The sequence below is a fragment of the Anomaloglossus baeobatrachus genome, chromosome 11 (genome assembly GCF_048569485.1).
Source record: "Anomaloglossus baeobatrachus isolate aAnoBae1 chromosome 11, aAnoBae1.hap1, whole genome shotgun sequence".
In the NCBI taxonomy this organism is placed as follows: Eukaryota; Metazoa; Chordata; class Amphibia; order Anura; family Aromobatidae; genus Anomaloglossus; species Anomaloglossus baeobatrachus.
The window spans coordinates 15,698,837-15,724,293 of NC_134363.1; the positions used below are offsets into that span (position 1 = coordinate 15,698,837).

Below are 25,457 nucleotides of genomic sequence, written 5' to 3' on the forward strand. Positions count from 1 at the left end.
GTCTAGACACCATGCTAAAGCTGATAGTCTTTTTTCAGAGACTGTATTTCATGCTACTGAGCATGCTCAGGCACTTACTGCATCAGAGACTATGTCCGGTAATAAACTTTTTGGCCCTGCCCCTGATGTGGGGGTCCCATATAGACCACAGGGCATCATGTGTCCTCCCAAATGGCTTGCAGAGGCCCACCCCTATGACTTGTCACCGCATTATTGATGGTCAGATGATGACTGGTGAGGTGTTTGGGTCATGGCAGCCATGAGGTCATCATTGAAGTTGCGTTTCCAAATAGGACGCTAGTTATGCCACTCATGACGTGTCACTCTACTTTTGTCTCCAGGAAGTGCATTGTGGTTCACCCTGGTTTGGGGCGGACCCAGGTTATAAAAGGGGCTGGAGCCAACAAGGAGGTGCGCAGTCTTCTATTATGCTCCGAAAGAGCACACCTCCATGTGTTGAACCCATTGCGGCTTTAGGCCAGAGGTAGGCAAGGATAGGGTGTCGATGCAGGCCACCACCACAGTTGGTAACGCAGAACGGTTAAGACCAGCTCCTGTCCTACCAGTCCTGCTTGTGCAGCCCAGTGGCATTAACAGGCCTGCTGCTGCTTATGCGCCTGCTGTCCACAGGTGTGCCCCTACGCACACGGTCAGCGTACTCAATGGCCCCTGTCTTGTTAACAGGGAGTTCCTGGGCTGGGTGGGCATGTGGACCCTGTGACGCTAACAGGGCTCCCAGTCTACAGATCCGAATGGCGTCTAACTCGGTTCAGGCTACTATTAGTTTCATAGCCACACAGCTCTGTATCCTCCACCAAACCTTCCAGTTGCCAACCTCTCCTTTTCCAATTGGGAGCACGGTGGACACTGACTGCTGATGGGGATATATACCTTTCTCTTTCTTTTCTTATTAATTTTCGTTATATAGCAGTAACATAGTATATACCACTTTATCCAAATCTGCCAGTCCCACTGTAACAGATGGTGTTTCTTCAGCAAATGTTACTGTTGCTTAACCACCAAATCCACGGACCAAAACTTTTTCCCCTTTCCAACACACCTGTTCCCCTTTCCACCAGCATCTGTCCTTTTTCAACTCATTTTGGTATATGACCAAAAGTGCAACTCTGCAGGGACATCGTACTCAACGCCATCTCAGCACAGCAGCCATCCCTCGGTCCCTCCGATGTGGACAAGTAAAAGACCATTTCCTCCTATCCATGACAAAGCGTTGAGATTCACTCTGTGCAGCACTGGTGTTTAGTGGAAAAGTAGATCTAAGATTGCGTACCACATTCTGCAGATACTCCTGTATACGTGCGTCCATTTCTATGGCAGGAATTATTTTGCCAAATTTTGTCTTGTACCGGGGATCTAACAGTGGGGCAACCCAGTATTCTGGATTACTTTGAATTCGTACAATCCGAGGGTCATGTTGTAGGTAGTGCAGCAAGAAGGCGCTCATGTGTCTTGTGCATCCAGGAGGACCAAGTCCTTGGTGTGTTGGTGGCAGAGACGTGAGAATCGTGCCTCCTTCCTCTGCCCTCTCCCCACAACCTCGCACAACCGAAATGTGAGCAAGCTCTCACTCATCTGCTGAGTCTTCCATGCCCATCGTCACTTCGTCCTCCATTTCTTCATGGGCTCCTGCACCTTCCTCAACACTTTTTGCTGATACTATGTGCCCTTGTTAATCCCTCTCCCTCACCATGACTGCCGCATAGGTGCCGCTGACCATCTGGACCTCGTAGATCTTGTTATCCCTTCCGCATATGACTCCTCCTGTACTTCCTCCCCTTCCTCTTGTCCCAACACCTGACTCCGAAGAATAATAATTACAGTGTGCTCCATCCTGTAGATGACCAGAATTGTCACGCTGAGAATGACATTGCCAGTGCTAAACATCTTCGTCGACATTTGTAAACTGTGTAGCAGGGTGCATAGGTCCTTGATCTGACACCACTCCAGCAGCGTGATCTGCACCACCTCTGGATCAAGTTATCCCAGGCTATATGTCATAACGTATTGCAGCAGGGTTCGGCGGTGCTGCCACAAATGCTGCAACATGTGCAGATTCAAATTCCTGCGTGTGGGCACATTGCATTTCAGGCGTTTAACCACCAGACCTAAAGACTTCTGTAGCGACAAAAGTTATTGAGCTGCTGTGTGCGCACGATGGAAGTGAGCACATAGCGAGCGTGCCCGCTGCACAAGGCCATGTAGGCCGTGATGGTGTTTTAAAAATTGCTGGAGAATTAGGTTCAACACGTGAGCCATACAAGGCACGTGTGTCACATTGCCCTGACGATGGCCCGCAGCCAGGTTTGCATCATTGCCGCACACAGCTGTTAAGTCACCAACGGAGTCCGCTCCGTCAATTTGTACTCCGGTCGCCAGGTGACAACGTGTTCCTTTCATGAATATTGCTGATGATGGGAGAGGAGTCGATGCCAGCGGTGCAGGTGGACGCAGGTTATGCTCACCCACTGGGCTGCATTACCTTGACAGATGCAGAATCTCTGGCTGAATGTAGCTGGTGGGTATCTCACAGATGAAATACCATCATTCAGCTACAACCAATGGGAAGACACCACACCCTTTTTTATGCCCATCCGGTCTGCAGACCACTGCCAGACATAGCTCTGCTTTTACCCCCAGTTCAGTTTTAAGATTTTGTGTGCTTGTTACCTGACTACTTTTCCTGCTTGCTGTTTATGTACCTTGTTGGCCGATCCGCATTTCACCTCTGCTTGTTTTCTGATTAAGTCCTGGCCATCCCATTCTGTTCCTGTTCCTCAATTAATGTTTTGACCCTGCCTGACTACTATTCTCTGGAACTGCAGCCTTCCACAGGTATTAATCACCTTGGGCCCTGTGCAATTCCTAATCCCTGTATAGGGGTTAAAGGGTTTCAGGGTTCTAGGGGTCCTGCTTGGTGAGTGGCTTCCCTTTAGCCTATCATTTACAGCCCATCTGAGTGTGTGGATCAAGCAAGGCGTTACACCGTGCTCTCTGCAGAAGGCCATGTGGGCCAGGATAGTGCTTTAAAAATTGCTGGACAACCAGGTTCAACACGTGAACCACACAAGGCACGTGTGTCACATTGTCACAGCGAAGGGCCGCACCCATGTTTGCATCATTGTCGCACCCGGCCTTCCCTGGCTGCTGGTTGAGTGGAGACAACCATTGATGAAACTCGGTCTCCAGAGCTAACCGTCCACAACTTCTCAGCGGTGTGACTCACATTTCCCATACATTTCAAAGTAAAACTTTGACCGCCTGATGGCATTGAGCTCTGCTGCCAGCATAGTAAGGAGGTGTGTGGTAGTCCTTGTGCGCAGTTACAAGGATAGGTGGCCTGACCATACAGGGTTTGCGCCAAGGTGGAGGACCCACACGAGGTTGAAGAGGCAGAAGCAGTGTATTAACTTCTACATACAGAAGAAGGATTGAAACAACTCGTGGGGACGGCAAGACTTGTACAGCAGACCCTTCTCCATCTCTCCCCACAGTAACCCATTGCCCAGTCAGCGACATGTAACGCCCCTGTCCATGCTTACTGGGCCAATTATCTGTGGTGAAAAGCACCCTGTCACACAGAGTTTCTCAAGGAATCAGTGATGTTTAGTGCGACATGCTGGTGTAGCGCGTGCACGCCTTTGTTGGAGAAGGAGTGGCGCCTGGGCATCGGCTCTTGGGGCACTGAGATGGGCATAAGGTCTCGAAAATCCTCGGTTAAAAAGGTTGGAAAGGCAGCATTTTGGTAGCCAACAGTTTCCAGATGCTGAAAGTCAACCTCTAAGCCATGTCATGCCCTTCTAAAAGCATGTAAAACACAGCGCGGGGACTCCAACCACAGTCTCCCTCGTTTCCACTAACTGGGCCACACACACCCCACTTGACTGGCATCGGTTGAGCCCCCTTTTGAAAAAGAAAAAGATGCTTTGCATGAAGCACTCTCAAAAATACGCGTGCCTTTCCCGTCCCCTGGCTGACCCAGGGGAAGAAAAGTCCTCTGAGAGCCATGACTTGTTCATCTTGGTTCTTTTAGAAACACAGCGAGGGGACTCCAACCACAGTCTCCCTCGTTGCCACTAACTGGGCCACACACACCCCACTTGACTGGCATCGGTTGAGCCCCCTTTTGAAAAAGAAAAAGATGCTTTGCATGAAGCACTCTCAAAAATACGCGTGCCTTTACCGTCCCCTGGCTGACCCAGGGGAATAAAAGTCCTCTGAGAGCCATGATTTGTTCATTTTGGTTCTTTTAGAAACACAGCGAGGGGACTCCAACCACAGTCTCACTCATTGCCACTAATTGGGCCACACACACCCCACTTGACTGACATCAGTTGATGCCCCTTTTCAAAATGAAAAAGATGCTTTGCATGAAGCACTCTCAAAAATACGCGTGCCTTTCCCGTCCCCTGGCTGACCCAGGGGAAGAAAAGTCCTCTGAGAGCCATGATTTGTTCATTTTGGTTCTTTTAGAAACACAGCGAGGGGACTCCAACCACAGTTTCACTCGTTGCCACTAATTGGGCCACACACACCCCACTTGACTGACATCAGTTGATGCCCCTTTTCAAAATGAAAAAGATGCTTTGCATGAAGCACTCTCAAAAATACGCGTGCCTTTCCCGTCCCCTGGCTGACCCAGGGGAAGAAAAGTCCTCTGAGAGCCATGACTTGTTCATCTTGGTTCTTTTAAAAACACAGCGAGGGGACTCCAACCACAGTCTCCCTCGTTGCCACTAATTGGGCCACACACACCCCACTTGACTGACATCAGTTGATGCCCCTTTTCAAAATGAAAAAGATGCTTTGCATGAAGCACTCTCAAAAATACGTGTCCCTTTCCCGTCCCCTGGCTGACCCAGGGGATGAAAAGTCCTCTGAGAGCCATGACTTGTTCATCTTGGTTCTTTTAGAAACACAGCGAGGGGACTCCAACCACAGTCTCCCTCGTTGCCACTAACTGGGCCACACACACCCCACTTGACTGGCATCGGTTGAGCCCCCTTTTGAAAAAGAAAAAGATGATTTGCATGAAGCACTCTCAAAAATACGCGTGCCTTTCCCATCCCCTGGCTGACCCAGGGGAAGAAAAGTCCTCTGAGAGCCATGACTTGTTCATCTTGGTTCTTTTAGAAACACAGCGAGGGGACTCCAACCACAGTCTCCCTCGTTGCCACTAATTGGGCCACACACACCCCACTTGACTGACATCAGTTGATGCCCCTTTTCAAAATGAAAAAGATGCTTTGCATGAAGCACTCTCAAAAATACGCATGCCTTTCCCGTCCCCTGGCTGACCCAGGGGAAGAAAAGTCCTCTGAGAGCCATGACTTGTTCATCTTGGTTCTTTTAGAAACACAGCGAGGGGACTCCAACCACAGTCTCCCTCGTTGCCACTAATTGGGCCACACACACCCCACTTGACTGACATCAGTTGATGCCCCTTTTCAAAATGAAAAAGATGCTTTGCATGAAGCACTCTCAAAAATACGCGTGCCTTTCCAATCCCCTGGCTGACCCAGGGGAAGAAAAGTCCTCTGAGAGCCATGACTTGTTCATCTTGGTTCTTTTAGAAACACAGCGAGGGGACTCCAACCACAGTCTCCCTCGTTGCCACTAACTGGGCCACACACACCCCACTTGAGTGGCATCGGTTGAGCCCCCTTTTGAAAAAGAAAAAGATGCTTTGCATGAAGCACTCTCAAAAATACGCGTGCCTTTCCCGTCCCCTGGCTGACCCAGGGGAAGAAAAGTCCTCTGAGAGCCATGACTTGTTCATCTTGGTTCTTTTAGAAACACAGCGAGGGGACTCCAACCACAGTCTCCCTCGTTGCCACTAACTGGGCCACACACACCCCACTTGACTGGCATCGGTTGAGCCCCCTTTTCAAAAAGAAAAAGAAGCTTTGCATGAAGCACTCTCAAAAATACGCGTGCCTTTACCGTCCCCTGGCTGACCCAGGGGAAGAAAAGTCCTCTGAGAGCCATGATTTGTTCATTTTGGTTCTTTTAGAAACACAGCGAGGGGACTCCAACCACAGTTTCACTCGTTGCCACTAATTGAACCACACACACCCCACTTGACTCACATCAGTTGATGCCCCTTTTCAAAATGAAAAAGATGCTTTGCATGAAGCACTCTCAAAAATACGCGTGCCTTTCCCGTCCCCTGGCTGACCCAGGGGAAGAAAAGTCCTCTGAGAGCCATGACTTGTTCATCTTGGTTCTTTTAGAAACACAGAGAGGGGACTCCAACCACAGTCTCCCTCGTTGCCACTAACTGGGCCACACACACCCCACTTGAGTGGCATCGGTTGAGCCCCCTTTTGAAAAAGAAAAAGATGCTTTGCATGAAGCACTCTCAAAAATACGCGTGCCTTTCCCGTCCCCTGGCTGACCCAGGGGAAGAAAAGTCCTCTGAGAGCCATGACTTGTTCATCTTGGTTCTTTTAGAAACACAGCGAGGGGACTCCAACCACAGTCTCCCTCGTTGCCACTAACTGGGCCACACACACCCCACTTGACTGGCATCGGTTGAGCCCCCTTTTGAAAATGAAAAAGATGCTTTGCATGAAGCACTCTCAAAAATACGCGTGCCTTTACCGTCCCCTGGCTGACCCAGGGGAAGAAAAGTCCTCTGAGAGCCATGATTTGTTCATTTTGGTTCTTTTAGAAACACAGCGAGGGGACTCCAACCACAGTCTCCCTCGTTGCCACTAATTGGGCCACACACACCGCACTTGACTGACATCACTTGACCCCCCTTTTCAAAATGAAAAAGATGCTTTGCATGAAGCACTCTCAAAAATACACGTGCATTTCGTCTCCCCTGGCTGACCCAGGGGAAGAAAAGTCCTCTGAGAGCCATGACTTGTTCATCTTGGTTCTTTTTTCAAAAGCGAGGGGACTCCAACCACAGTCTCCCTCGTTGCCACTAATTGGGCCACACACACCGCACTTGACTGACATCACTTGACCCCCCTTTTCAAAATGAAAAAGATGCTTTGCATGAAGCACTCTCAAAAATACACGTGCATTTCGTCTCCCCTGGCTGACCCAGGGGAAGAAAAGTCCTCTGAGAGCCATGACTTGTTCATCTTGGTTCTTTTTTCAAAAGCGAGGGGACTCCAACCACAGTCTCCCTCGTTGCCACTAATTGGGCCACACTGTTACGGTTGCTGCGAGCACTGGAGACTATGTCCAGATTTCTTGCTACTGCACATGTGCGAGCGCTGGAGACTAAGTCCAGATTTCTTGCTACTGCACATGTGCGAGCGCTGGAGACTAAGTCCAGATTTCTTGCTACTGCACATGTGCGAGCGCTGGAGACTAAGTCCAGATTTCTTGCTACTGCACATGTGCGAGCGCCAGAGACTAAGTCCAATCTTGGAGCCATTGCACATGTGCGGGTGACATCATCGCTGACACGAGGTCACATGTCTCTGACACCTTCTATGCCGATTGCTCGCTGGTCATGTGCTTGTGACGTCTTGCTCGGTGATAGGCCAGCATGACGTCACTCCTGTCGTTCTGGAAGCGGATTGGCTCTGGTGTCCTCCATCTTGGATGAGGCACAGAGTCTATATAAGACCCTGACACACGCCGCATGGTGCTCAGTCCTCTTGGTTCATGCATATGAGTAGACGCTCTGTGCGCGTTCCTCTAGGCATTCCTCTGTCTATGCTAGGTGAGCGCTACCGGCAGGGTAGCATTCTTATACCTTACAGCTTCGGCTGCTGTCCGTATCCTTACCTCTTAGGGGAGCGGACATAGGCAGGTGCCTGAGGCACATGGTCTGGCTGGGCCTTGTGATTGTACTCGTAGGTGGACGTTGCCGCTAGGGTAACGTTCCTTATACTGCGTCTGGCAGTTGTTCGTATCCTCGCACACTAGGGGAGCGAACAGAGGTAGGAGCTTTGTGCGGCTTACGCTGCTGTTCGTCTCTTTTGCACCACTAGAAGAGCGGACCTAGGCAGGTGCCATATCTAGTGGTTCGTGTCCTCGCACACTAGTGGAGCGAACGCAGGTAGGAGCTTTGTGCGGCTTACGCTGCTGTTCGTCTCTTTTGCACCACTAGAAGAGCGGACCTAGGTAGGTGCCATTTCGCACACATTGCCTTTGTCTCTGTGATTATTAACAGAGATCATTCCACACACCCTCCAAGTAAGGGAGGAATTGCTTTACTTTCTTATTATATCCTTCTGTGAGTTAACAGAGGTATTGCACTCTGCCATAGTCTGCAGCAAAGTCTTTGCACGGTGGACCCTGACTGTCTGATACTCCTTTCGGTTATTATCAGACAGCCCCCCGTAACATTAGGACTGAGCCAAGGGTCTGGCAGTTATGGCAGAATATCAGCAGTTACACCGTTACATACAAGTACTTGAGTCACGGCTCAAGAGTATAGAGGATAAACCTCAGACCATGGTGACATCTGCACATGATCCTCGACTTGCTCTACCAAACAGATATTCTGGCGATGCCAGATCATGTCGTGGTTTCATTAGTCAGTGTCAGATACACCTAGAGGTTAACTCTTCTCGCTTCTCTACGGAGAGGTCCAGAGTAGGCTTTATCATCTCCTTACTTCAGGACAAAGCCTTAGAATGGGCGACTCCCCTATGGGAGCGCTCTGATGTGGTTACTCTGAGACATCAAGACTTTCTTGATGCTCTTAAGGCGGTATTCATGGGTCCGCAGGTTACCCATGATGCGGCCCTGAGACTGTTAGATCTATCTCAGGGTTCGTTATCCACTAGTTCTTATGCCATTGCTTTTAGAACTCTGGTGGCAGAACTAGATTGGCCAGAGAAGGTGTTGATTCCTATCTTCTGGAGAGGGTTGGCTGGCTATGTCAAGGATGCCCTTGCTACTCGTGAAGTCCCTGCTTCTCTGGAGGACTTGATCACAGTAGCAACGAGGATCGATGTACGCCATAAGGAACGTAGACTCGAGGTCTCTTCCTCACGCCCTAAGCATCGGGCTATTCCAGTTGTTGAGGGTCCACTACCATCTTCCTCAGCATCTGAAACATCTCCCACTCCTATGGAGTTAGGTCATACGTTCTCCAGACTACGCAAGTCTGGTCCTCCTATATGTTACGTATGTCGTCAGGCTGGGCACTATGCCAACAAGTGTCCTAGTCGTCAGGGAAACTCCCTGGCCTAGTAACCATTAGAGGGGGGTTACTAGAGACGTCTTCTGCACCCTCTAAGTGTTGTATCCCAGGTCAGCTCTCGCTATCTGAGAATACATGGCCTATTATGGCTTTTGTGGATTCCGGAGCTGACGGGATTTTTGTGTCCTCAGGATTTGTAAAGGGACACAATATTCCCTCTATCATGTTAGAGGCGCCTATTCCTGTCCGTGTTGTTAATGGAACTATGTTGTCTGACTCCATTACATTGAGGACAGTTCCCTTGCGCCTTTCCCTGTCTCAGGGTCACATAGAGGAGATTTCTTTTCTTGTTTTGCCTGAGGGTATAGACGACGTCCTTCTGGGTCTTCCATGGCTTCGGACTCATGCTCCTCACATTGACTGGGAGTCTGACAGCATTATTAGTTGGGGTTCGAAATGTCAGTCCCGATGTCTTCCCTTACCACCTAAGGTCGTTGCAGTTGCATCAACTGATCTCTCTCCCATACCTACACCCTATTTGGATTTCGCTGACGTGTTCTCCAAACAGGGTGCTGAGGTTCTTCCACCCCATAGGCCGTATGACTGTGCCATAGACCTTATCCCAGGTTCGGTTCCACCTAAAGGCAGGGTTTACCCCCTGTCGATACCTGAGTCGGAGGCCATGTCGACCTATATAAGAGAGAGCTTAGAGAAGGGGTTCATTCGTAAGTCTGTCTCTCCCGCGGGAGCTGGGTTTTTCTTTGTTCGGAAGAAAGAGGGTGATTTGCGTCCCTGCATAGATTACAGGGGTCTCAACGCAATCACAATAAAGAACAAATACCCATTACCTTTAATTTCGGAGCTCTTTGACAGACTGAGAGGAGCTCAAGTTTTTACGAAGTTGGATCTGCGGGGTGCGTATAACTTGGTACGAATTCGAAAGGGTGACGAATGGAAGACCGCTTTTAACACCCGAGACGGTCACTATGAATACCTCGTCATGCCTTTTGGGTTATGTAATGCACCCGCAGTATTTCAGGACTTCGTAAATGATGTGTTCAGGGATTTACTGTTATCCTCAGTAGTGGTGTATCTGGACGACATCCTGATTTTTTCTCCTGATCTGGAGACTCATCGTCAGGATGTCGTTCGTGTCCTTTCCCGTTTAAGGGAGCACTCATTGTTTGCTAAACTCGAGAAATGTGTATTCGAGCAGTCCTCATTGCCTTTTTTGGGTTACATTATCTCACAAGAGGGTCTGGCTATGGATCCTGCGAAGCTCTCTGCTGTCCTGCAATGGTCCGAACCTCATTCCTTGAAGGCGGTGCAACGCTTCTTAGGATTTATAAATTATTACAGGCAGTTCATACCCCATTTTTCTACTTTGGTGGCCCCTTTGGTGGCCTTGACTAAGAAAGGTGCTAATCCCAAAGCCTGGTCTACTGAGACATCTCAGGCTTTTGAGGCAGTAAAAAGACACTTTTCAACTGCTCCCGTTCTTCAAAGACCCGATGAGAGTAAGCCCTTCCTCTTAGAGGTTGATGCCTCTTCAGTGGGTGCTGGTGCGGTCTTGTATCAAAAGAACGGTGCAGGTAGAAAAAGGCCGTGTTTCTTCTTTGCTAAAACCTTTTCACCGGCAGAGAGAAACTATACCATTGGGGATAGGGAACTGCTCGCCTTGAGATTAGCCTTGGAGGAGTGGCGTCACTTGCTGGAAGGAGCGAAACATCCTTTCCAGGTCTATACAGACCATAAGAATCTGACGTACTTACAAACCGCTCAGCGTCTGAATCCTCGCCAAGCCCGCTGGTCCTTGTTTTTCTCCCGCTTTCACTTCTCCATCAACTATTTGTCTGGGAGTAAGAATAACAAGGCAGACGCCCTGTCTCGCTCTATGCTTTCTACCCAGGAAGAGATTGACGAACCTCGTCTTATCCTTCCCTCCAGGGTTTTTCATACGCTCTCCCCTGTGACGTTAGACCAAATCCCACCGGGCAAGACATTTGTTCCGCCTGATCGACAGAATGATATACTGTCATGGGCCCACACCTCAAAGGTGGGTGGGCATTTTGGTATTAGGCGGACACGAGAGTTACTGGAGAGGTGGTATTGGTGGCCACACTTAGCCAGCCACGTCAAGAGATATGTCGGTTCCTGCTACTCGTGTGCTCGCAACCGTCCATTACGGCAGAGACCGGCTGGGCTCTTGCATCCTTTACCAGTGCCAGATAGACCATGGGAGGTGGTAGGCATGGACTTTGTGGGTGATCTTCCATGTTCACAGGGACATAGATTTGTGTGGGTCATTACGGACCATTTCTCCCGGATGGTTCATCTCGTACCGTTATCGAGAATCCCATCTTCCAGGGTATTAGCCAAACTATTCCTCAAGCATGTCTTTAGGCTTCATGGGATGCCAGATCGTATCATTTGTGATAGAGGCCCGCAATTTACTTCCCGTTTCTGGCGAGATCTTTGTAGCCTTCTGCAAATTGAGTTGAATCTCTCTTCGGCATACCATCCGGAGACTAATGGTTTGGTTGAACGTACCAATCAATCTATGATTATATACCTTCGACACTTTGTTGCTGAGAACCACGATAACTGGTCCTCCCTCCTACCCTGGGCAGAATTTGCCCTTAACAATTCGCTGGCTGAGGCCACTGGGCAGACACCGTTCGTACTCAATAATGGGCAACACCCTAGGGTACCGGTACCGTTTCCCGCTGCTGCACCTCCTCCTCTTGTGGCCGACTGGGCAACTAATGCCAGAGAGGTTTGGGATCGGACTCAAGAGTCGATCCAAGCAGCTAAGGACCGTATGAAGACGGTATCCGATCGGTTTCGTCGCCCGGCTCCTGTCTTTTCTCCAGGGGACTTTGTGTGGCTCTCTGCAAAACACGTGAGACTTAGAGTGAGCTCTGTCAAATTTGCTCCTCGCTTCCTGGGTCCTTATGAGGTTCTTCGACAGGTAAATCCTGTAGTCTATCAATTGAAGTTACCTGTCCATCTTAGGATTCATGACAAATTCCATGTCTCACTGCTAAAGCCGGCTATTTTACCTCACGCTCGTGAAGTGCACTCTCCTGCCTCTGATTCCTCTCGCTCTAGCTATGAGGTACGAGCCATAGTTGGTTCTAAGATGGTTAGAGGGCGCAGGTTCTTCTTGATAGATTGGGAGGGCTATGGCCCGGAACATCGCTCTTGGGAGCCTGAGGAGGCTGTCCATGCTCCCGACTTAGTTGCCGATTATCTGCGTCGCCGGGAGGGGGGCCCTTGAGGGGGAGGTACTGTTACGGTTGCTGCGAGCACTGGAGACTATGTCCAGATTTCTTGCTACTGCACATGTGCGAGCGCTGGAGACTAAGTCCAGATTTCTTGCTACTGCACATGTGCGAGCGCTGGAGACTAAGTCCAGATTTCTTGCTACTGCACATGTGCGAGCGCTGGAGACTAAGTCCAGATTTCTTGCTACTGCACATGTGCGAGCGCCAGAGACTAAGTCCAATCTTGGAGCCATTGCACATGTGCGGGTGACATCATCGCTGACACGAGGTCACATGTCTCTGACACCTTCTATGCCGATTGCTCGCTGGTCATGTGCTTGTGACGTCTTGCTCGGTGATAGGCCAGCATGACGTCACTCCTGTCGTTCTGGAAGCGGATTGGCTCTGGTGTCCTCCATCTTGGATGAGGCACAGAGTCTATATAAGACCCTGACACACGCCGCATGGTGCTCAGTCCTCTTGGTTCATGCATATGAGTAGACGCTCTGTGCGCGTTCCTCTAGGCATTCCTCTGTCTATGCTAGGTGAGCGCTACCGGCAGGGTAGCGTTCTTATACCTTACAGCTTCGGCTGCTGTCCGTATCCTTACCTCTTAGGGGAGCGGACATAGGCAGGTGCCTGAGGCACATGGTCTGGCTGGGCCTTGTGATTGTACTCGTAGGTGGACGTTGCCGCTAGCGTAACGTTCCTTATACTGCGTCTGGCAGTTGTTCGTATCCTCGCACACTAGGGGAGCGAACAGAGGTAGGAGCTTTGTGCGGCTTACGCTGCTGTTCGTCTCTTTTGCACCACTAGAAGAGCGGACCTAGGCAGGTGCCATATCTAGTGGTTCGTGTCCTCGCACACTAGTGGAGCGAACGCAGGTAGGAGCTTTGTGCGGCTTACGCTGCTGTTCGTCTCTTTTGCACCACTAGAAGAGCGGACCTAGGTAGGTGCCATTTCGCACACATTGCCTTTGTCTCTGTGATTATTAACAGAGATCATTCCACACACCCTCCAAGTAAGGGAGGAATTGCTTTACTTTCTTATTATATCCTTCTGTGAGTTAACAGAGGTATTGCACTCTGCCATAGTCTGCAGCAAAGTCTTTGCACGGTGGACCCTGACTGTCTGATACTCCTTTCGGTTATTATCAGACAGCCCCCCGTAACACACACACACCGCACTTGACTGACATCACTTGACCCCCCTTTTCAAAATGAAAAAGATGCTTTGCATGAAGCACTCTCAAAAATACACGTGCATTTCGTCTCCCCTGGCTGACCCAGGGGAAGAAAAGTCCTCTGAGAGCCATGTCCACATTGTCAGTGGACAGACACATGTGCTTATCTGCCAGCAGACCCCCAGCAGCACTGAAGACAGGTTCCGAGAGAACGCTGGCTGCAGGACACGACAAGATCCCCAAGGCGTACGTGGCGAGCTCAGGCAATTTATCCAGATTGGAAGCCTAAAATGAGCAGGGCTCAAGTTGCACAATAATGGAATCAATGTTTCCTTGCATATACTCATATATCTGTGTGTCCTCCTATTTTTCCTTGTCCAGCTCTTTTGTTTTCGCATGAGTATATGTCCTTGTCACTTTCCCATGTGTTGTGAGTTGTTTGTCACCTTTTGGACACCTTTGAGGGTGTTTTCTAGGTGTTTTTCTGTGTTTGTGATTGCCTGCCATTGTTAACTATGCAGTTCGAGTTCGGTTTGTCGAACTTTCGACGAGCCGAACTCGAACGGGACCTCCGTTCGGCGAACCGACCTCGAGCCGAACCGGGACCGGTTCGCTCATCTCTAGTTGACACTGGCATTTTGCGGTACTATTTAATGAAGCTGACAGTTGAGGACCTGTGAGGCATCAATTTCTCACACTAAAGACTCTAATGTACTGGTCTTGTTGCTCAGTTGTGCTGCGTGGCCTCCTATTTCTCTTTCTACTCTGGTTAGAGCCTGTTTGTGCTCTCCTCTGAAGGGAGTAGTACACATCGTTGTAGGAAATCTTCAGTTTCTTGACAATTTCTCGCACGGAATATCCTTCATTTCTAAGAACAAGAATAGACTGTCAAGTTTGACATGAAAGTTCTCTTTTTCTGGACATTTTGAGAGTTTAATGATACCAGCAAAAATAATGCTCCAGATTCTCAACTAGCTCAAAGAATGGTCAGTTTATAGCTTCTCTAATCAGCAAAACTGTTTTCAACTGTGCTGACATACTTGCACAATGGTTTTCAAGGGATTTCAAAACATCCACTAGCCTTCTAACTAGAGATGAGCGAACCGGTCACGGTTCGGCTCGAGGTCGGTTCGCCGAACGGGGGTCCCGTTCGAGTTCGGTTCGTTGAACGTTCGACGAACCGAACTAGAACCAATAGGCTATAATGGGAGGCAATCACAAACACATAAAAATGCATGATAAATGTACACAAACAGTTAATAAACATTGCCATAACACTTACCGGTCCCTGCGATCCCTCCTGCACTCTGTCTCCTGCCGCTATTCCATCCGATGATCGCTGAATCCTCCCGGTGACCGCCACGGCCAGCAGAGAAGCAGGACCTATCGTGATGTCAAAATAGCCATGTGACCAGTCACCTCTCCGGTACACGGTGCACATTTGTGTATCGCCGTGTACCGGCGATATGCTCTAGCACACGGTCGACTCCCCATTCCGTTAGGGACCGGCTGACACAGCCGGTCATTAACGGAGATCACCGTTGCCATAGTAACGCAGTTAGCGGTGACGCCACCGCTAACCGCGGCTCCGGGAGCACCGTTGCTATGGTAACGCGTCTGTCAGCGTTACCGCTGTTACCGCTAGCAGCACTTATCACTCACAGAGTAAAGGCTGCACGCTGCTTCCCGATTGTAGTGAGGATTGTAGTGAGGATGAGGTGCCCCAGCCCATGATGGGCTGGTGCACCTCATCCTCACTACAATCGTCACTACTACTACACTAGTGAGGATTGTAGTGAGGATGAGGTGCCCCAGCCCATGATGGGCTGGTGCACCTCATTCTCACTACAATCGTCACTACTACTACACTAGTGAAGATTGTAGTGAGGATGAGGTGCCCCAGCCCATCAAGTAATGGGCTGGGGCACCTCATCCTCACTACAATCCTCACTACAATCCTGAAGTCCAGTTTCTTCAAATTTATTTAAAGGCACTTGGAACGCTGAAATTGCTGCTTATAATTTAAGCCTCTATTAAAAACCTCTTATCAGCGCTGGTTTATTGGGGATTTATTGGGCTGACAGGGGGTAATAAAGATGGAGTCTCCAATGTGTCTGTGTATTTATTTCTATTAAAGTATTTTTTCTCTGTGTGGTGTCTTTTTTTTAACCCTTTATTGGAGATTCTTAATGGCCGGGTCAAATGTGCCTGACATTAAGAATCTCTGGCTTAATACTGGCTAGTAAAACAAAGCCAGTATTAACTCATGATTACCCAACAAGCCACCCGGCTCCAGGGCTGTTGGAAGAGTTGGATACAGCGCCAGATGATGGCGCTTCTATGAAAGCGCCATTTTCTGGGACGGCTGCGGACTGAAATTCGCAGCAGAGGCGCCCAGAAACCTCGGGCTAACCTGTGCTGCAGATTCCAATTCCCAGCTGCCTAGTTGTACCCGGCTGGACACAAAAATGGGGCGAAGCTTACGTAGTTTTTTTTTTAATTATTTCATGAAATAAGTGAAATAATTAAAAAAACAGGCTTCCCAGCCGGGTACAAATAGGCAACTTGGGGTTGGAGGCAGCCCGTGGCTGCCTGCTGTACCTGGCTAGCATACAAAAATATGGCGAAGCCCACGTCATTTTTTTGGTGGGCAAAAAACTTCTGCATACAGTCCTGGATGGACTATGCTGAGCCTTGTAGTTCTGCAGCTGCTGTCTGCTCTTCTCCATACAGACAGACAGCAGCTGCAGAACTACAAGGCTCAGCATACTCCATCCAGGACTGTATGCAGAAGTTTTTTGCCCCCTGAAAAGATTATTTGGGCTTCGCCATATTTTTGTATGCTAGCCAGGTACAGCAGGCAGGTACGGCTGCCCCCAACCCCCAGTTGCCTATTTGTACCCGGCTGGGAACCAAAAATAAAGGGAAGCCCTTTTTTTATTATTTCATGAATTTCATGAAATAATTAGAAAACAAATGACGTAGGCTTCGCCCCATTTTTGTGTCCAGCCAGGTACAACTAGGCAGCTGGGGATTGGAATCCGCAGCACAGGTTGGCCTGAGCTTTCTGGGCCCCACTGCTGAGAATTGCAGTCTGCAGCCGCCTCAGAAAATGGCATTTTCATAGAAGCGCCATCTTCTGGCGCTGTATCCAACTCTTCCAGCACCTGCCTGCTATACCTGGCTAGCATACAAAAATATGGCGAAGCTCACGTCCTATTTTTGTAGTTTTTTGGCAAAAAAAATAAAAAATGCTTCCTTGGATTTTCCATTGCCAGTGAAGGTAACACCAAGCAGTGGGGGTTAGCAGCCAGTAGCTGCTTGGATTACCCTTAGCTAGCAATACAAAAAATGCAGCGGGAGCCCATATATATTTTTTTTAATTATTTATTTAAATAACTAAAAACAAAATGGGCTTCCCTGTATTTTGATTGCTGGACATCACAGTGCTGTAAAAATAAATCTTTAAAAAAATGACGTAGCGCTCCGCGGTATTTTTGATTCTCAGCGCAGATAAAGCAGACAGCTATGGGTTGCCACCCCCATCTGCCTGCTGTTATCTTGGTTGGCAATCAAAATACAGGAAAGCCCATTAATTTTTTCTATTTAAAAAATAGTTAAAAAAAAAAATGACGTTGGGTCCCCCCATTTTTGATAGCCAGCTAGGGTAAAGCAGACGGCTGTAGCCTGCAAACCACAGCTGGCAGCTTTACCGTGGTTGGGGATCCAATGTGGAGGTCCCCTCAGGCTCTTTTTTATAATTATTTTATAAATATTAATAATTACACAATAAAAGTAGGGTCCCCCCCAAATTGGATCACCAGCCAAGGTAAAGCGGACAGCTGTGGTCTGGTATTCTCAGGGTGGGAAGGTCCATAGTTATTGGGAGACACTCAGGGAACGTATCCCCCATTTTCTAGGAGTGCGGACCCTTCATGTGAGGAGTGTGGGTGCAATGAATCTGCACTCACTCTTCTCGGGTCCACAGCAGCAGAGTCCATTTCGTAATGGTTGCTACCAAAGCTGCAATGCCCTGCTCATGAGGTAAGGGCATGCCTAATCAGGAGAACTACTGTAGAGGAAGCTCTGCTCATTGGTATATAGGTGCTCAGAGGTAATAATAGATAAAATTAGTGAGTAACCTCGGCACTCTAAATCTCCCAGACTAAGTCAGTAAGTCACAACGGATAGTAATGCAAAATCACTCTTTATTGGTCCGTATTAAGAAATTTTTTTTTTCATAAGCATATATGTTTTTGTCCAAAACAAGTTACAAATGACGTTTCGGCCTGAGCCTTCGTCAGATAGGACTTATCTGCATGTAATCATGAAAAATGACAATAATCAGTATCACATAAGAGTGAGAGAACAATAACATAAACTCGAACAATGTAGAGGTACAATTGGGATACAGCAAAAAAATTGCAACACAGCAAGAAATGAAACACATTATACAAATGTCATAATACAGTACAAGGACAATATAGTAATGACAAATATGGGGTCAGAGTAGGCTTAGACAGCTCTGGTATGAAAGAGATGTCAATCATAAAGTAACATGTGCAGTAGGTGTAGAGCTACACTATGCATGGCAGAGCTAATGGGTAGACCGACCATAGAAAAATAACGGAGAAAAAGTGGAGAAAAAGTGGATTAAAAATGTAGAAAAAGTGGAGAAAAGTGGAGAAAAAGTGGAGAAGTGTAGAAAAAGTGTAGAAAAAGTGGAGAAAAAATGTAGAAAAGTGGAGAAAAAAATGGAGAAAAAGTGGAGAAAAATGGAGAAAAAGTGGAGAAAAAGTGGAGAAAAAGTGGATTAAAAATGTAGAAAAAGTGGAGAAAAAGTGGAGAAAAAGTGGAGAAGAATTGGAGAAGTGGAGAAAAAGTGGAGAAAAAGTGGAGAAACAGTGGAGAAAAAGTGGAGAAAAAAGTGGAGAAAAAGTGGAGAAAAAGTGGAGAAAAAATGGAGAAAAAGTGGAGAAAAAGTGGAGAAAAAGTGGAGAAAAAATGGAGAAAAAATGTAGAAAACAATGGAGAAAAAGTGGAGAAAAAGTGGAGAAAAAATGGAGAAAAAAGTGGAGAAAAAGTGGAGAAAAAATGGATAAAAAGTGGAGAAAAAGTGGAGAAAAAATGGAGAAAAAGTGGAGAAAAAATGTAGAAAAAGTGGAGAAAAAGTGGAGAAAAATGGAGAAAAAAATGGAGAAAAAGTGGAGAAAAAATGTAGAAAAAGTGGAGAAAAAATGTAGAAAAAGTGGAGAAAAAATGGAGAAAAAGTGAAGAAAAGGTGGAGAAAAAGTGGAGAAAAAATGGAGAAAAAATGGATAAAAAGTGGAGAAAAAGTGGAGAAAAAATGGAGAAAAAATGGAGAAAAAATGTAGAAAAAGTGGAGAAAAAATGGAGAAAAAGTGAAGAAAAGGTGGAGAAAAAGTGGAGAAAAAATGGAGAAAAAATGGAGAAAAAAATGGAGAAAAAGTGGAGAAAAAGTGGAGAAAAAATGGAGAAAAAAAAGGAAAAAAAGTGGAGAAAAAGTGGAGAAAAATGGAGAAAAAAATGGAGAAAAAGTGGAGAAAAAGTGGAGAAAAATGTAGAAAAAGTGGAGAAAAAGTGGAGAAAAAGTGGAGAAAAAAGTGGAGAAAAAGTGGAGAAAAAATGGAGAAAAAGTGGAGAAAAAGTGGAGAAAAAATGGATAAAAATTGGAGAAAAAGTGGAGAAAAAGTGGAGAAAAAGTGGAGAAAAAATGTAGAAAAAGTGGAGAAAAAGTGGAGAAAAAATGGAGAACAAGTGGAGAAAAAGTGGATAAAAAGTGGAGCACCCGTTGGTGCCTTTCATGTGGCACTAAGGGGTGCTTAGCTTTGTATTTAGCCAAAAAAATGAAAAAAAAAAATGACATAGGGTTCCCCCTATTTTTGTAGCCAGCTAGGGTAAAGCAGACGGCTGCAGCCTGCAGACCACAGCTGGCAACCTCACCTTGGCTGGTAATCCAAAACTGAGGGCACCCCACGCTGTTATTTTAAATTAAATAAATAATTAAAAAAAAAAACACGTAGGGGTCCCCCCAAAATTAGATCACCAGCCAAGGTAAAGCAGACAGCTGGGGTCTGATATTCTCAGACTAAGGAGGTCCATGGTTATTGGACTCTCCCCAGCCTAAAAACAGCAGGCCGCAGCCGCCCCAGAAGTGGCGCATCCATTAGATGCGCCAATCCTGGTGCTTCGCCCCAGCTCATCCCGCGCCCTGGTGCGGTGGCAAACGGGGTAATATATGGGGTTAATACCAGATGTGTAATGTCACCTGGCATCAAGCCCTGGGGTTGGTGAGGTCAGGCATCTATCAGATACCCGACATCACCAACCCTGTCAGTAATAAAAAAAATAGACGACAAACACATTTTTATTTGAAAAAACACTCCCCAAAACATTCCCTCATTAACCAATTTATTAGAATGAAAAACAAATCCAGGTCTGGTGTAATGCAAGGGGTTGCCATGACGATCCACACTGTCCCAGTCAATGAAGAGCAGGATGTTCCCCATTGGCTGGGAGAGCAGTGCAGTGACCTGAGCTAACATCAATGGGTCAGCCCAGGTCACTGCAGGGGATGACAAGTGCTGCTGTCAGCGAGGTACATTACCTGCGCTGATCTCCAGCACACTGACAGCCCCTGTCACTGAGTTCAATGACCGGCACCTTCACACCAAGTATCGCGAGAGGCCCGTAACGTCACCGCTAGTCAGTCTCGGGTCGGAAGCGAGAGGTGATGTGACAAGCGGCAGCCATGGAGGAAAGTGACAGCGCTGAGGTCTCGATGGCGGGACTTCATCACCGCAGGTAAGCCGAGCAGGACCATGTGTGTGTGTGTGTGTGTGTGTGTGTGTGTGAGAGTATATATGTGTACATGCCGCGGGCAGGAGGGGGCGGAGCGAGCTGAGCGGGGAAGTGTGGGCTTCCTGCACGTAACTAGGATAAACATCGGGTTACTAACCAAAGCGCTTTGCTTGGATACCCGATGTTTATCTTGGTTACCAGCTTCTGGCAGGCTGCCAGCGATGGCTCCTGCACACTGTAGCTGTAAAAAGCCCTGCTTTTTGCTGCTAGAACCATTCACGAACGTATCTAGAACTATCGAGCTTTTGCAAAAAGCTCGAGTTCAAGTTCGATCTCGAACAGTCCCCAAAATCACTTGAGCCTAGAACTGGAGAACCGCGAACCGCGCTCAACTCTACTTCTAACACAGTTAGCAAACCCAATGTACCATTAGAACACTGGAGTGGTGGTTGTTGGAAATGGGCCTCTATACACCTATGTAGATATTGCACTAAAAAACAGATTTTGCAGCCAGAATAGTCATTTACAACATTAACAATGTATAGAGGGGATTTCTGTTTAATTTAATGTTAGCTTCATTGAAAAAAAAAAATGTGCTTTTCTTTAAAAAATAAGGAAATATCTAAGTGACCCTAAACGTTTGGACTGTAGTGTAAGCTCTTTTGATCAGCGGGTTTCTCCCTCTCTTCTGTAGAGTCTAAGCACCTTTGGTCAGCACAGTTCACCACCTCTCGCTCTCTCCTCATGGGTATTTTACGAACAGTTACTAGATTTCCAGTTTTGAAGTTTTCACAAATGTATTTGCTACAAAACAAATTTTTGAGGAAAATCTGTCACAATTGTCAAATTTAAATTTCCAAAGATCCGCTCATTGATTCTATTCATTTGCACTGAGCTTGTGTTGTGTGCCTGTGTAAATGCTCAGTACAACGTAAGTTACTAAAACCAAACCCTGAAAGTGACAATCAATGATGTTTAACCTGGGGATTCAAACAGAATATAATCAAATGTGGATGTCATCTGAGAATAGGACATCATGTGACCAGGAGCAAAATCCACAGAAGGGTTGTTTAAAATAATAAATAGGAAAATGTTCAATTAGCCAAGGTGAAATATTAGGGATATTTTTAGTTTTGTATCCTTTTTGTTATTCAAAATTTCAAAATATGTATATCAGAATAATTCTGTGTCTGTCCAGGTCCTGAAGAAGACCCAACTCCAAATGGTAAAAAATGTCCTTCTGCCTACTGTACCGGCAATTTGGAAGAATGTAAGAGTGAAAAAGAGATGAACTGCACTGGATCCATGGACCGATGCTTTGAGTTTAGAGTAGAAGAAGATCATCCAGGTGAGCAATGTGTAATTCTTACAGAATATGTACATTTGTGTAATCAAATGTGTTGTATCATCACAAAAATATAAATGTAAAAAAAATAAATACAGCATCATCGCATATAGACTTGACAAAAAAAGTCTTATTGTTATGTTCTGTGCACACGGGATAGTCTGGAGCCTTTTAGGTCACAGTAATTACAATATGGACATCACATATTTTACCAATTGATGTCTTCTGAATTTGTGTCTACAGGAGAGCCAACAAGGAATTCTTCTGTCAAAGGCTGTGCAAATTCTGATGGCTGCAAACACAACTTTGATGGCACCATTGGGGTTACAGCATCACGGAAGACGTATTTGAGATGTTAAAGATTATGTCATAATCCAGGAGTCTTCAATAAGTAAATGAATGAATATATCAGATACCTTCAATTTTCATGATTTTAAATATAAATGCTCTATCCTTAGATATTAAAAATTAAGTCAGTGGAGGTCCTATAATTAACTCCAGCTATTAGTAACTGGATGTAGAAACTATGGTGTGAGGAATATCAAAGCTCCGTACCCTGTCTAGTGGACACTTCCTCGTCCTGCACATCAGGTCTTGTTCTCTTCAACAGGAACTGATCTTTGATACATTCCATTATGACCACTACACAGGTTACAGAATGTGGTGGGCCCCTCAACACAATGTGTACATCCACCCACCAGTTGAGGTGCTAAAAGTGGACGAGTGAGAGAACCTGGTGTTGGACCACCATCAATCTACTATTTTTATAGTGTGGCCAACCTCTTAAATCACAAATAAAAAAGAGGGATACAATATATACTACATTCTGCTGAGACACGTACATTATTTCTTGTTCTTTTAGTTAGGAGCTTGGAGAAATCGAATGAATACAAATGATTAATTAAGATGTGATTATTTGAAGACTCCAATAAACAGTTACTAAGCAATGTGTTACTTATGTGTGACTTCATCATTAATTATAACTAAGGACGAAATTTCATGGACAAAAAGTAACTTTGAAAACTAATATATTTTCAATTTTTTGCTGAATTTGATTTTTTCCTTACAATAAACCTCTAACTTTGGCTTTCGACTCATAGGTTGACACCACTGTTGTGTAAAGATTCTGTGTAAGCAGTCATTTCATTATCATAATCTTATCTAGGAGTATGAAAATATTTTGCATCAACAAGGACTGTAACGTGGGCTTTACATGCTGCGACATCGCTAGCGATTGCTAGCGATGTTGAGCGCGATAGCACTCGCCCCCGTCATACATGTGACATTTCGTGACCGCTGACGTAGCGAACACTATCGCTATGGCAGCGTCACACGCACATACCTGTGCAGCGACATCGCTGTGACCACTGAACAATCCCTCCTTCAAGGGGAGGTGCGTTTGGCGTCACAGCGATGTCACTGTGGCGTCACTAAGCGGCCGTCCAATAGAAGCGGAGGGGCGGAGATGAGCGGGACGTAACATCCCGCCCACCTGCTTCCTTCCGCATTGCCGGTGGATGTAGGTAAGGAGATGTTTGTCGTTCCTGCGGTGTCACACATAGCAATGTGTGCTGCCGCAGGAACGACGAACAACATCGTACCTGTGGCAGCAGTGATATTTAGGAAAGGAGTGACGTGTCAACGATCTCCGTTTTTGGACTATTTTAAGATCGTTGATCGTTGCTTCTTGATGTCACACACTGTGATGTCGCTACCGGCGCCGGATTTGCGTCACTAACGACGTGACCATGACAATATATCGGTAGCGATGTCGCAGCATGTAAAGCACCCTTTAGGCTAGAATCACTCAAATACACTATATCTTTTCAGGCAGAAGTGCTCTCTACACTAATTTTAGGTGCAGTGCATGGAGCATGGTAGCACCGGGTCTTATATTGAGCAGGTGACTCGATGTGGCTAGCCAACCGCTTTAATGCCAGTAGCCAACATGGCTACAGCATTACCATAATTAGTAGATAATTTCCTTATAGTTGGTGACTGAAAAACAACTGTAAAAAATGCGAGGCAGGAAAAGGCTCAAGGAAGGTGCCCCAACACAAGGATACTCAATTGGGTATCGAGTGTGCCGAGCGACCCAATGCTCAATCAAAGTACCAAGCAGTGCCGAGCATGCTCGCTCATCACTAAGGAATATGCCAATTTCTACATGAGAAAAACATGGCAAAATTTCCCTAATAATTGTGAGATAACATTATTTCCAAATTGTATATTTATAAATTATACAGACATTTTCATATTTCTTTTGTATAAGCTCAAAATATATTTCACATTAAATTAAAACATTAATTCTAGAGATAGGTTGATTGTCCAGGATTCGAATTCTGCAAATCAAATTGATTTTACAGGGAATGTTATATTTGTACAACAACTCACAAAGGGGTAAAGTTAAAAAACTAAAAACTTCAAGTGACCCTGCCAGCTTCTGTACAGACAAGAGGTCCCTACCCTGAAGTCCCTAGGGGTTCTTGCAAGAGTTGGAATAGCCCTGACCACAGAATAAATTATGGCAACTTGCACCTATGCTTCCTGATTAGCCATTGAGCCCTCATGTTTTCCTAAGGAACCAGAGGGCAGAGCAGTGTGCAAATCAACTACAGAAGGGAAGGTATGCAAAAGTAGAAAGTGATCCCAAGGGTGTGGAGAATATCAACACCAAATATCCTAGCTGATACTCCACTAAATGGAAAAAAAAATAGTAATATAATTGGACTTCAAAATGGGAAAATCACAAGCAGGAAATAATAATAATAATAATTATTATTATTATTATAGCGCCATTTATTCCATGACGCTTTTCATGTGAAAGGGGTATACATAATAGGGACAAGTGCAATAATCATAAACAATATAAAACACAGACTGGAACAGGAGGATAGAGGTCCCTGCCCGCAAGGGCTCACAGGCTACAAGAAATAGCAGGAGGGAGGTATTAAATCTGAACCCAAAAGGTGATTGGGTAGGCAATTGAGTAAATTAATACACATGTTACCCTAATAGTATTTAATAACAAATGTTAGATTATGGATGACTCCAACACAGTGAGTTATAATTTAAAATTAATTTTTATTGAAAAATACTAAAAACATTAAAATTATTTTAAAATAATGTGTAGTGGTGCTTCAGCAACGGAAGGACAAAATTGCAGTCTATAACTTAGTGTAAATAGTAATATAAATACACCAGCACAAGTTATTAAGTATAGAAAAATACATAAATAATTATCAAAATATTTTTGCTAAAAATGCATGTGGTCAATAATAGACCTACCTTATTTATTTGTTGAACTTATATTCCACCCCTCTCCAAAGCCTCGGTGCGGCTCCCAACAACGTAAGTATACAACAACATATGATCCCAATCAGTATGTCTTTGAATCAGAAAATCAACAGAGCGGAAATGCCGTACCAACCCACCCACTCACATCAGCAATTGCAGAAATCCAAGGTGTGGACAGGGATCCTCCACGTAGCTGGTGACGAGGTGCACATCCAATGTATCATAAGGTTCAGTAACAGAGTCCAATTCAGGAAAGAGACGGCACTCACCGGAATCCAGCAAATTTCTTTATTAGAGTGAGGTGCAGTAAAAGTGGCAGGAACAGAGCAGACAGCGAGCCCCCTCACGGACGACAGCTGTTTCGCGTATGAATATGCTTCCTCAGGTCCATCGAGGCTTCAGTATGTC

At 46.2% G+C, this 25,457-nt stretch overlaps 1 protein-coding gene across 1 annotated transcript in view; it reads left to right on the forward strand.

Moving 5' to 3' along the window:
• LOC142256115 (phospholipase A2 inhibitor LNF2-like) overlaps nucleotides 1-22,699 on the forward strand; it is a 33,911-nt gene extending 11,212 nt beyond the window's left edge. Inside the window, exons 4-5 of the mRNA XM_075327652.1 lie at nucleotides 21,606-21,755; nucleotides 21,996-22,699. Coding sequence (XP_075183767.1) covers nucleotides 21,606-21,755; nucleotides 21,996-22,111 — 266 coding nt within the window. The 3' untranslated portion in view covers nucleotides 22,112-22,699. The remainder of the gene's footprint in view (nucleotides 1-21,605; nucleotides 21,756-21,995) is intronic.
• Nucleotides 22,700-25,457: the final 2,758 nt, after the last annotated feature.